Here is a 12,315-nt window from a genome sequence, read left to right on the forward strand (position 1 = left end):
CCACGGTTGGACCCCAAAATTGACCAGAGTTATAAAAATATATCGAAACCAATATTCAGCGAGAGATCCTTTTCTGGCACATCCTAACTGGAGTGAGATCTGACAGATTTTCAAAACGAGAATTGAGTTTATTTTCGTTTCGATGACAGACAGAAAGCTGGAGTCCAACTGAATTAGGGGTGGATAGGTATAATAGGAGGTATAAGTGTATATTTTCGCAATTATGTTGAGATCTGCGAATCTATATTATCTTCACTTTCTTATAGGCCTGATAAGATGACTATGATGTGACAATGACCTTATGGTCATGATGTGCCAATGGAGCTAAGTAGTTTATTCGAATGCCTTAATTGATATCAATTTCACGTGAGGAGTTCTATGATCAAATCAACTCAGTATAAGTACAGCAAATACTATAAATTTTACATAGGCCTAATAGTTGCATTCTAATTAGTTGTATTTTTCTCATTGTCTTTGAAATAGTAGTTAATATAAACATTATTTATTATGTTTGGTATCGGTGCACGTGATATTTTGGTAATATGCAAATTCGATAAATTGGGCTACACTTATTGACTTGAACGGATTTTTTTATCAAAACAAGATAAACTATTTTTAATTGTTGTACTAATATCAATCTCTAGTAGACCTAGTGATAAACACCTAGAGAATGCAATAAGTGATTGATAATGGTGTAGAAACCGAGTTTCTTATTATTTCAATAAATTGAATCAATTCATATTCCATAGTGGTTGTCCCATTGAGAATTTTTTAAATTAGACCAAAGAAATAATAATATGAATATTGTTGGTATAAACGACCCAGCGTATACTGTATGATTGTTTTGCAATACAGTTGCATACCAGTTGCGCGCGCAACTGTTTTGAAACCTTGGAAATGTATTCAAGTAGGGGGGGGGGGGGGGGTGCAAACGAAGCAACTAGTCTTTGATCAGACTCAAATCATGAGCATGTACCCGTGGTTGCATTGGCGTTGCAGACTTCAGTTTACACTGAAGTTTTGCAACTGACTTCATTAAAAACAGTCACGGCGTTTGCGCTTAGCCTTATATCTTTACCTTCTGAGCAATCCAATGGAATCGCAATATATAGAATAACCGACAAAACTGAATATAGCACTATTTCAATATTCTAAGAATGAAACATAATGGAATCATTCCTGATTCTTCAAAATAGAAAAGTCGGTTGAGAAATAACTGAGATGTGAATATAAGAAATTTCGATATTATTCAACTATGAGGGTGACTTCTGGAAGCCAGACCACTTAACACCATTTCATTCCACCTTACTTTTTGACGTTTGATTTTATCAAGAATAGCGGCTACAACCCACACCTAACTGATTTCAGCTTTCCTAATTAAAAAAAAATGCAAAAAACCAAGCCTCAATCCCTGTCAATCATAGCCGATTATTGACTGGTGAAATTGATTTGGTTTTGAAAGGAAGTCAATGTTCCCTTTACACTAAAACCTACACATTACGATTCATTTTGTTAGAAAAACGACCGAAAAAACGGAAACTGTGAGCTTTTTGAATATTATTCAAAATTTGGGTCCACCCTCGAAAATACGGTTTCTTTCGCCGACCCCTGAGAGGTCCCTTGTTCTTTCCGTTTCGCTTCAATTGTTACACAGTTGCCAACTATAAAACGTTTTTCTTTTCTAAATTCTCAAAAGCCACTTCATCTACATATTACGTCAAAATACCTCGTCAAACCTAACAATTTCTCGCAATAGTTTTGAAGTCAGGAAGTGGGTGAGTGACATTTTTTTCCATCTTATGAGAAAAAAAGGAAGCAAAAATATAAAAGACATAGCTAACGAGTCGATAAGTATTCAGATGTTTTCAACTATATGAAGCTCAGGAAAAAATAAGTAACCGTCAGATTTCAGGTGGATTATATGGTTGTAAAAAATGTTATTTTAACGGAAAACTGAAAAATATTAACGACAATCTGACGGAACATTCTTCCCTTAGCGGCAGTGCTTTATAATGAAATAGCTTAGGCATGTATAGGCTGTATAACTGAAATGTCTCTATTTGAACTGAATAATAATAGAACTGAATGTTGAGTCGAATGTATTCCAAATTTATAGAACGGTCAAGGGAGAATTATACAAACGTGAGACGTGTTATTCCTTGGCAGGAAATGGGCGCGGACACATTAGCAACTTTATCGGTTCGACTTTTCGGGTGAGTAATAGAAAATAAGCGTCTCCTATCTACCTGTTACCAGTGATTTTCACTTATGCCAGTTGTTGCATCTCCACTAACTTACTTGTGCCTTAGTTTTTTTGTTATTTTTTGCCTTAGAATTTATTTATAGTAGATTAAGGTACATAGGTACTGTAGCAAACTTTGTAACTGCTGAATGTTGAAGGAGATAGATTTGAATTGATAATTGTATTTTGATGGATATGTGCAGTGAAGTATGATGAACTCCATTACCACGGTTCTACCCCTAGTAGACAATAATACATCTGGACAAAGTTTGAGACCATAGAACAATGCTGGGGCAAATCTTCTCGAACACAAAGCATTAATCTTCTTCGAATCTTCTCTATTGAGATTATGAATTAAAAAATGTTATTCAATTTTTAAATGGTATCATATTCTACTTGTCTTACTGAATCTTTATTTTTCTCCTACGACGAAATTCAAGTTTCATATAGTATTTTTCTCTTGAATGACCTGAATGGACAAAAAGATGGGATATTCATGTTTTATTTAGTACTCACCCAACAGAATAGAACAATTAAAAGTGACAGTGTGCCAGGTAGATAGGGAACGCTTGTTTTATTCCTCACCAAAAAATTGCATATTTTATGTGGCCTTGCCCTCACATGCCGAAGGGTCTCACGTTTGTATTTTTCTCCTTTGACCGTTCTATTTGAGTATGTATTTGGCTCCGCTCAATCAGCCGGGTGGCCGCCGCGGCGCTGCTGGAATCGCCATATAGGTGACACAAAGCAATTTGCACATATTTCATCCACAAACCTCGCTGGATTGTGATTTGATGTTTCAAGCCCTTCATGCCTCATCTAAGTTTCATTTATTTATTATACCTACTTTCTTCCTATATACCTGTATAGATTAGGTACTCTAATTAGTCCATGATTATTCTATTTTATTTTGTACAGTGCTCTTATATTGGAATAAAGAAATTGAATTGAACTATCAAGATAGGTTTCACCCCAGTTTCCAAATTGACCATTTTTTTCAAGCATATGGCAGTTTTGAGCAATCAGTCAAAAAAGCTGAAAATTGTATATTAATTTTATCAATGATAAATAGATCAGAAAAATGTTCCATGCAACTTGACTGAAGATATGATTTAATAGTCAGAACTAATATTGGAATTTTACCTTGAATGACTGAAATTGATACTAATAAGGTACTAAAATCTACAGGAAATAGAGAATCTTTGAGAAAAAAATTTATTGTGAATAATAAATAGTTTAATACTTTCATACAAATCAAAGTTAAATTTATCCTATATTAATAATTATCAGATCTTCAAATACGAATGCTTAAAAACAAAATGAACAAATAAAAATGAAGAATAAATTTATCATCAATCAGTTGCAGCAAATAATAAATTAATACATAACTATTGCAACCGAAGACAGAAACGCAGCAATATATTAACATGGTGAATTCAACAAAACATTAGTGAATTCTTTTAAAATCACCCATCGCCAAAGCTAAAATAAAAACACAGTTTTTTAAAGACAACTAACCTATGATAACGAGACAAACAAAAATATTTTTAGAAAAACATGGGTTTTTAATGCAATGATGTTATTTATGTTTAGAAAATATGAATCCTCAATTAATTATTCAGTCAGATTCAAGATATTGATTTCTTCTTCAATGATGGATTATTTTTTGTCATTCATGTTTGTTTATACATCTTTTCATGCCAAAAATGAAAAATTGAATTAAAAATGCAATTTTAAGAAAATCTTGAAGCTTCTTTGGGAAACTTTGTGAAGGCACATTGTGATTTCAAAAGTTCAGTTTAAATGAGGTTCGTGACACGAAATTTGTTAATAACATATACATTTTATAAAGAAAACTTCCTTGAAGTGAAAAAAATCACACATACTTCATTTGATTTCTTCAAGCAATTTCGAAAGAATCAACTGAAATTGCAAAAATCTTTTGAAAATCACCACGAGTTATTTGACGCTAGCCCGTGTTAAAGATACCAACAACAACAATTATATTGGTAATAACTATTAATAATAATTAAAATCGGATAGAGTAATGTCCTGTTGATATGAACTTTCAAAATTCATTTTTCAATCTGAACTTTCATAGAATGTTCCAAGAATATTTGTCTAATTTAGACATCCTATTTTAACCAATCGACACAGTTGTATTAGATCTAATCTACCACTAGAATTATTGTTCTTTTATGCCATTTTGTTTCAAAGAAGAAATATATTCGTTGTATTTCTTCTCCTGGGCCTGCCATAATTTTAGCAGCTTCTTTTGTTGACCCTTGCTCACTTCTTTGCCCTCATTGTCATGGGTGGGGATGCCCTGAAAATCATGAAAATATTGATTTTAGAATCATTGATGATTGATACTGATTTTGCTTCTTCATACGAAAAATGTATCTCACACAAAAAAACATGATAAGTATCGAGAAAGAAAATATCTCAAGTGCAAAAGCCTATGATAGGGGGATGAGTTATTAATTCAACTTCTGACAACTCTAGAATAGAATTCTAAATTGATCGATATTAAAGTTATTGAGAAAAGATGTTGATTGACAAATTTGAAGTTGTTGTTGTTATAATGAAATTATTGAAATACTCTGCATCAACATTCACATTACAATAATTTTGATAGTTATCCTCATGATAAGTGATTGTATAACTGGATATAATAATTGATGAATAATATCGACTGAAAATTAACATACATAAACATTTCATATTAGAAGTGTGTTTATTAATAAACGAATGAATTATTCCAAGTAATGTATAGTTGTGAAGACGATATTGCAGTAGATATAAATTTTAAATAAAACTATTTGAATTGATAAAATAATAATCTTAATAATAATTGATTTAATAATCTTGAATCTTACAAATCTAAAGTACACCCATGGTTCATGTATTATTCTCCGGTTGAGATTAATGAGCTTTTTATTATTCTTAGATGAATCACCTTGACAGTCACTTGTTTCAATTTTTTCTATATTTTATTAATGACTATTATGATTTCTCCCTGGTGTGTGTGTATGGGTGTGTGTGTGTGCGTGTGAGTGTGAGGGTTTGTGTGTGTGTGTGTGTGTGTGTGTGTGTGTGTGTGTGTGTGTGTGTGTGTGTGTGTGTGTGTGGTGTGTGTGTGTGGTGTGTGTGTGTGGTGTGTGTGTGTGTGTGTGTGTGTGGTGTGTGTGTGTGTTGTGTGTGTGTGTGTGTGTGTGTGTGTGTGTGGGATGAATTAAGATAATTAAATTGAATGTATTAATGTATGATGAGTTCTGAATGTATTAACTCCTGTTTGCAGACAAGATTTTTCTTAAGCAAACAGTATTGTATTCAATGATCTGTAATATCATTTTTTGTGTTACGGAATTTGTCATTGAAGTGATATCATTGAATAAAACTTGATTTGATGTGATAAAACTACTTATTTATCACAAGAGACGAATTATGGTATAAACCAAAACTATTTTATCGTCATTTCAATGGAAAATTCTATTGTTGGTGACGATTTTGATTATTTCTATGGAAAATAATTAATTTTATCAATAACTGTCCTAGTATAATAATTATGCTCACTCATCAACTAGTAATAATAATTGAAAAGTTGAAGTTTCTCCAAGCTCAACTTTAAAGTTCGTAGAGAGATTTGAATGGGTTTGGGAAATGGTTCTATTCATATAGATGTTGATCAATTAAATATTATTTATTCGTTGTTGGTTATCACTCTGTTTTCACTATTATTATCACTAACGTATTTTAATATAACTTTAAAGTGGAAAAACACTCACATTCTTTGGTGTGGCGACGACCGTTTCGTGCTGGTGTTGCACATTTTCAAGCCTAACAAAAACTCAAACTGAGTTTAACAGAAACTCAGACTGAGTTTTACTTTAAAGTTATATTAAAATACGTTAGTAATTATTCATTCTATGGAACTTAAGGAGACCTGGAATTCCATTATGCTTTAAAAATTAATTTGGCAACTTCATTAATCATAAGAAAAAAATAATCTAGAACGTTAATGAACTTAATTACCTGATCATCAAATTTCGAATATTTGTCGGTTTGAGCTCGGAACATCTCAGATGGAGGGATTCTCTTTTCGGCATCCTTCTTCGCCTGCAATTCTTCCTGTTCTTTCCTCTTTCTCTCTTTCTCAGCAGCCTTCTCCAATTCTTGTTTCTTCTTTGCTTCTTTCTCCCTTAGGAGCTGTTCTTTGTCGACAAACTTTACCGCTGTTGGTTGACCTGATGGAATTGAAAAGAAAATTACTCCTGCTCCTCCTGTTTGACGGGTGATCACTTAGAGCCAACTCCTCTAAATCATAAACTATAATAATACTAATAATAATATGATGAATCATTTATTTCTCTTTACAAGGTTTATCAATATTAAGCAACTGTCTGTAGCTCATAGGATAAATTATGCGATTATCTCGAACAAGAAGAACTAAAACTATGTCAGTCTCATATCATTATCTCAAAATGCGATTATATATCATAATTTTATTTATTGAGACAAAAATATCATTTATAAGTTGAAAAACCGCTTCCCGATGATTCGGAGCCCACCTAAAGCTATAGCTCCACTCATCATTCTGTATCATTGCTCACGCTCAAGTGGGCATCATCAAAATAAAAACACATGGATTTTGTCAATTGTTCACAGGACCATATGAATAGTGACTATTAACGTCAATAATTCGCCAGCAGAAATAAAAGGATGTCAGGTAAAAACTAAGTTTCATGAAGCAATTACGCTGACATCTGTTAATGGAGAATGACATTAACAAAATATTTAATCTCGTAGAGTAAGTTAGTTAGAATCTAGGCTGGCCTGTTGGGTTTTTTATATTGTAATATTGAATCAAGATGATAAAATGTTTGAAAGAAAACGTTTTGTATAAGCATAGTTTTTCACGAGGTGTTTTATAAGATAAATTCAATAATTTAAGTTTGTTTTCATATTTTAAGACAGGAAGGTGATAATCTCGAGTGCTTTTCTTTTTAATTTAATTTATTTAGTTTCCCATACAGGTATTATACCTTTGGGCGATGTTGTTCTGAATTATAATATAATTGTAAATTGTAAATTGATGTCCATTTTATGTATAGGCCAACTTAAGGAGCAATAAAGGAGTTTCAAAATCAAATCAAAAATTTGGAATTGAAAAAAATTTCTTTGAAATAAAAAAATTCTTAGTAATTGTTTTTATTCATAAAATATAGTTATTCTATTATAAGTCTATTTTTATGAATAAAAATAAGTAGCCCTGATTTCACACATCTTAGTAATTAATTGGAATAGGCTACAATTTGTTACCTTCAGGCCCATCCTCAAGCCGCACCCCCACATTGGGCAGGATATCGTCCCGCAGAGCGTCACATGCTTTCAGAATATCAGTCGCCTTCACCTGCCTTGCATGAGATCTCACTTCATCACGGAAGTTGGATATTATTTTCAAGTAGGGCATCAGTACGGTCTCAACCTGGAATTAAATAGATTAGATAATCGTTGAATAACATTTTTTTTCCTAGTGGAAATTATGCTGTTAGAATTCGATGTAATATACAGATTAGGAGGTGTTAAGTGAAATGGCACTCACTCGCAGAACTAAAAATCTACCGGACCAAAAACGTTTAAATTTGGTAGGTAAGTTCAGTTGGCCCTTTAGAGGCGCACTAAGAACGGATTTGGAAAAATTTCCAAAGATACACCCAAAATAATCTGCGTTTTTTTGCTTTTTCTCAGATTCATCGAGAACAAATGAACAGAAATTGTTCAAATTTAGTACAGAAGCTAAGCTAGGGTTTAATAATGTTGTGTTAGAAGGAATTTGAAATAACGCCAAAGATACGCCCAAAATTTGCGTTTTTCCAGCGTTTTCTCAGTTATTTCATCAAGTAATAGACAGAAAATGTTCAAGTATGGTACAGAGCTAGGGTCTAAAAATTTTGTGTTGAGGTGACTTTAATATTTCATCAAAGATACGCCCAAAATCAGCGTTTTTCTCAGCTTTTCTGCGTTTTCTCAGTACTTTGACTTTGAAGCAGGCTCAAATGAAAAATGCAGGCGAGCGAAGCGAGCCCGCTGATCTCACTGACGGATATGGCGAGCGAAGCGAGCCTGACGGCTAGTAACCTATAAACTCAAGTGTCTACGATGTGTAAAATTGTGTATTACGTTGAGGCAGAACACCTCTCTGCAATGAGGATCTCTCTGCCAATAGAAGCCACAAGCAGAAATAAATACTAATGTAATAGATTCTCTAGCAAGTTGACTGGAGACTTTGTTCCTTACTAAAGAAGCTGGACAGTAAAATGATTTTATTTTTCCAACAGTTAGATTAAGGTATTTTTATGAACGTTGTAGTAAATTCTTGTTTTCTCTACCTTGAAAACTTACAAGCAATACACCCTACACTATATTATTTTGAATAACATCACATCTACTACATAACATTAATCATAAAAAACACACAAGTTGTTTTAGCAACCTACCTTTAGTACACATTGTACTTAATTCACTATAGAATATCAACTAAGGGTGTCTACACGCAGAGATAGGTCAGGTGTTGCGAGTTATGAGGTTCACGTTTTTTCTATAGATAAAATGACGCCGGTACAAGCGTTCTAGTTGGATTTTTCAATCGAGCATTGATTGTAGAAAAACAAGATACTATCAGACAGAGAGCTAAAATAATATGCAGCGTTAGTATTAATTTAATTTTATGATAAGCGTCTCTATCTCGTAAAAGTTCAATGATTAACTTAAGTTTAATGTATTCAGTTTCTAAGAACGCGGAACTTGGAACGCTTGACCATTATATTTTTGCACACATCCTAAATACAGTACCTCTCATAAAATTTGTATGAACGCGAATTATCTATTCAAGAAGAGAATGTTAAGCATGGAGTGATCCGTGGTCTAGTGGATAGAGTGCTTGCGTAGCAGCATAGAGATCCCGGGTTCAAACCCTCTCATTACCAAAAGTTTTTTTAACCAGATCACTCCCGTGTTATCGGATGGGCACGTTAAACTGTAGGTCCCGGCTGAAGTATGACAGTCGTAAGGCCCATTGACGGCTTAAATGATATATTCAGGCGGTGGAACCTTCCCGCAAGGGACTCCTCACCAACAAAAGCCATATGAATTTTTTTTAAGCAGCTATAAACTTGAATTTTATATTGATTTCTATTGTTTTTGTAGATTTGACGGCTACCGTAGTGAGATCGGAAGCTCGATGGAAATAGAGTCGTTTGGTCAAGAAACAAACTGATAATTCTGTTTCCAATTATATTCTACGATTTGCTCCACTTTCAACTCTACTGATCAAATAACATACTATATCATAAAATTATGAAATGACACAATAAGGCTAGTTTCACACACATTAGGTTCGGTTCGTTTTCGGCAAATTCCGATAAGTGTGAAACGGTAATTCGGTACCGAATAGAAACCGCATAGAACCGAACGCCCACTTGGCTCTAGTAAATTCCATCAGGTTCAAATTCGTTTCTAGCGAAGGGCTACTTTTACACACATTCGGTTCGGTTCAGTTCGTATCGTTTTCGGCAAATTTCGATAAGTGTGAAGCGGTGATTCGGTTTGAATTCGGTTCAGAATAGCAACCGCATAGCACCGAACGCCCCCTCGACACGAATATGTTTTATCATATTCGAATTCGTTGCTAGAAAACCGGAAATAAAAACAAAGTCTTTTACACACGCTTGCTTTTTTTGTTTTTATTTTAACCTGATATCGTGATTAACTGTTTGAGAGTCTTCCATGTCAAAATAATATGATCAATTCATTTCTGTTACTTCACTGGAGCAGTTTTTTCTCAATGAATAGTTTGCTAAAAAATATGAAGATGAATTAAAACTCAGGGATAATTTTTATTTTATTTATTTTTCCATGGAAATTACATGATCTCGTTAATGGAGAGAAGAGATGAATGTTATATAGCATGTGTCGAAATTGAAACCTATTTTCAATTAAAAAAATAATCACTCTGAACGTCCAAAATTAATATAATCAAAAATAAACTATTCAAATAGTTCACAATTTTTAATTAACTTGAAAATTATGTTGTTCAAGAAATCACATCTTACTATATGAACATCAGCTTTTATATTTTAATATCAGCATGAATTGTGAAAATCCAAACACAGCTGTGATTGAGAAGAAAATACCTTATTAGAACCATACGAATTAAAACCTGATATGTATGAAAGCCTCATTCGTTTTCGGCAAATTTCGATAAGTGTGAAGCGGTGATTCGGTTTGAATTCGGTTCAGAATAGCAACCGCATAGCACCGAACGCCCCCTCGACACGAATATGTTTTATCATATTCGAATTCGTTGCTAGAAAACCGGAAATAAAAACAAAGTCTTTTACACACGCTTGCTTTTTTTGTTTTTATTTTAACCTGATATCGTGATTAACTGTTTGAGAGTCTTCCATGTCAAAATAATATGATCAATTCATTTCTGTTACTTCACTGGAGCAGTTTTTTCTCAATGAATAGTTTGCTAAAAAATATGAAGATGAATTAAAACTCAGGGACAATTTTTATTTTATTTATTTTTCCATGGAAATTTCATGATTTCGTTAATTGAGAGAAGAGATGAATGTTATATAGCATGTGTCGAAATTGAAACCTATTTTCAATTAAAAAATAATCACTCTGAACGTCCAAAATTAATATAATCAAAAATAAACTATTCAAATAGTTCACAATTTTTAATTAACTTGAAAATTATGTTGTTCAAGAAATCACATCTTACTATATGAACATCAGCTTTTATATTTTAATATCAGCATGAATTGTGAAAATCCAAACACAGCTGTGATTGAGAAGAAAATACCTTATTAGAACCGTACGAATTAAAACCTGATATGTATGAAAGCCTCATTCGTTTTCGGCAAATTTCGATAAGTGTGAAGCGGTGATTCGGTTTGAATTCGGTTCAGAATAGCAACCGCATAGCACCGAACGCCCCCTCGACACGAATATGTTTTATCATATTCGAATTCGTTGCTAGAAAACCGGAAATAAAAACAAAGTCTTTTACACACGCTTGCTTTTTTTGTTTTTATTTTAACCTGATATCGTGATTAACTGTTTGAGAGTCTTCCATGTCAAAATAATATGATCAATTCATTTCTGTTACTTCACTGGAGCAGTTTTTTCTCAATGAATAGTTTGCTAAAAAATATGAAGATGAATTAAAACTCAGGGACAATTTTTATTTTATTTATTTTTCCATGGAAATTTCATGATTTCGTTAATTGAGAGAAGAGATGAATGTTATATAGCATGTGTCGAAATTGAAACCTATTTTCAATTAAAAAATAATCACTCTGAACGTCCAAAATTAATATAATCAAAAATAAACTATTCAAATAGTTCACAATTTTTAATTAACTTGAAAATTATGTTGTTCAAGAAATCACATCTTACTATATGAACATCAGCTTTTATATTTTAATATCAGCATGAATTGTGAAAATCCAAACACAGCTGTGATTGAGAAGAAAATACCTTATTAGAACCGTACGAATTAAAACCTGATATGTATGAAAGCCTCATTCGTTTTCGGCAAATTTCGATAAGTGTGAAGCGGTGATTCGGTTTGAATTCGGTTCAGAATAGCAACCGCATAGCACCGAACGCCCCCTCGACACGAATATGTTTTATCATATTCGAATTCGTTGCTAGAAAACCGGAAATAAAAACAAAGTCTTTTACACACGCTTGCTTTTTTTGTTTTTATTTTAACCTGATATCGTGATTAACTGTTTGAGAATCTTCCATGTCAAAATAATATGATCAATTCATTTCTGTTACTTCACTGGAGCAGTTTTTTCTCAATGAATAGTTTGCTAAAAAATATGAAGATGAATTAAAACTCAGGGACAATTTTTATTTTATTTATTTTTCCATGGAAATTTCATGATTTCGTTAATTGAGAGAAGAGATGAATGTTATATAGCATGTGTCGAAATTGAAACCTATTTTCAATTAAAAAATAATCACTCTGAACGTCCAAAATTAATATAATCAAA

The 12,315-nt window shown here is 32.8% G+C and overlaps 1 protein-coding gene across 3 annotated transcripts in view; it reads right to left on the reverse strand.

Moving 5' to 3' along the window:
* Positions 1–3,441: 3,441 nt before the first annotated feature.
* LOC111055146 (cysteine--tRNA ligase, cytoplasmic) overlaps positions 3,442–12,315 on the reverse strand; it is a 40,620-nt gene continuing 31,746 nt past the window's right edge. For all 3 annotated transcript variants that reach the window (XM_039438979.1, XM_039438978.1, XM_039438976.1), the window contains exons 11-13: positions 7,565–7,730; positions 6,278–6,489; positions 3,442–4,568 (exon numbers count right to left, since the gene is read on the reverse strand). In XM_039438979.1, coding sequence (XP_039294913.1) covers positions 4,428–4,568; positions 6,278–6,489; positions 7,565–7,730 — 519 coding nt within the window. In that variant the 3' untranslated portion in view covers positions 3,442–4,427. The remainder of the gene's footprint in view (positions 4,569–6,277; positions 6,490–7,564; positions 7,731–12,315) is intronic.

This window comes from Nilaparvata lugens, chromosome 12 (genome assembly GCF_014356525.2).
Source record: "Nilaparvata lugens isolate BPH chromosome 12, ASM1435652v1, whole genome shotgun sequence".
Classification (NCBI taxonomy): domain Eukaryota; kingdom Metazoa; phylum Arthropoda; class Insecta; order Hemiptera; family Delphacidae; genus Nilaparvata; species Nilaparvata lugens.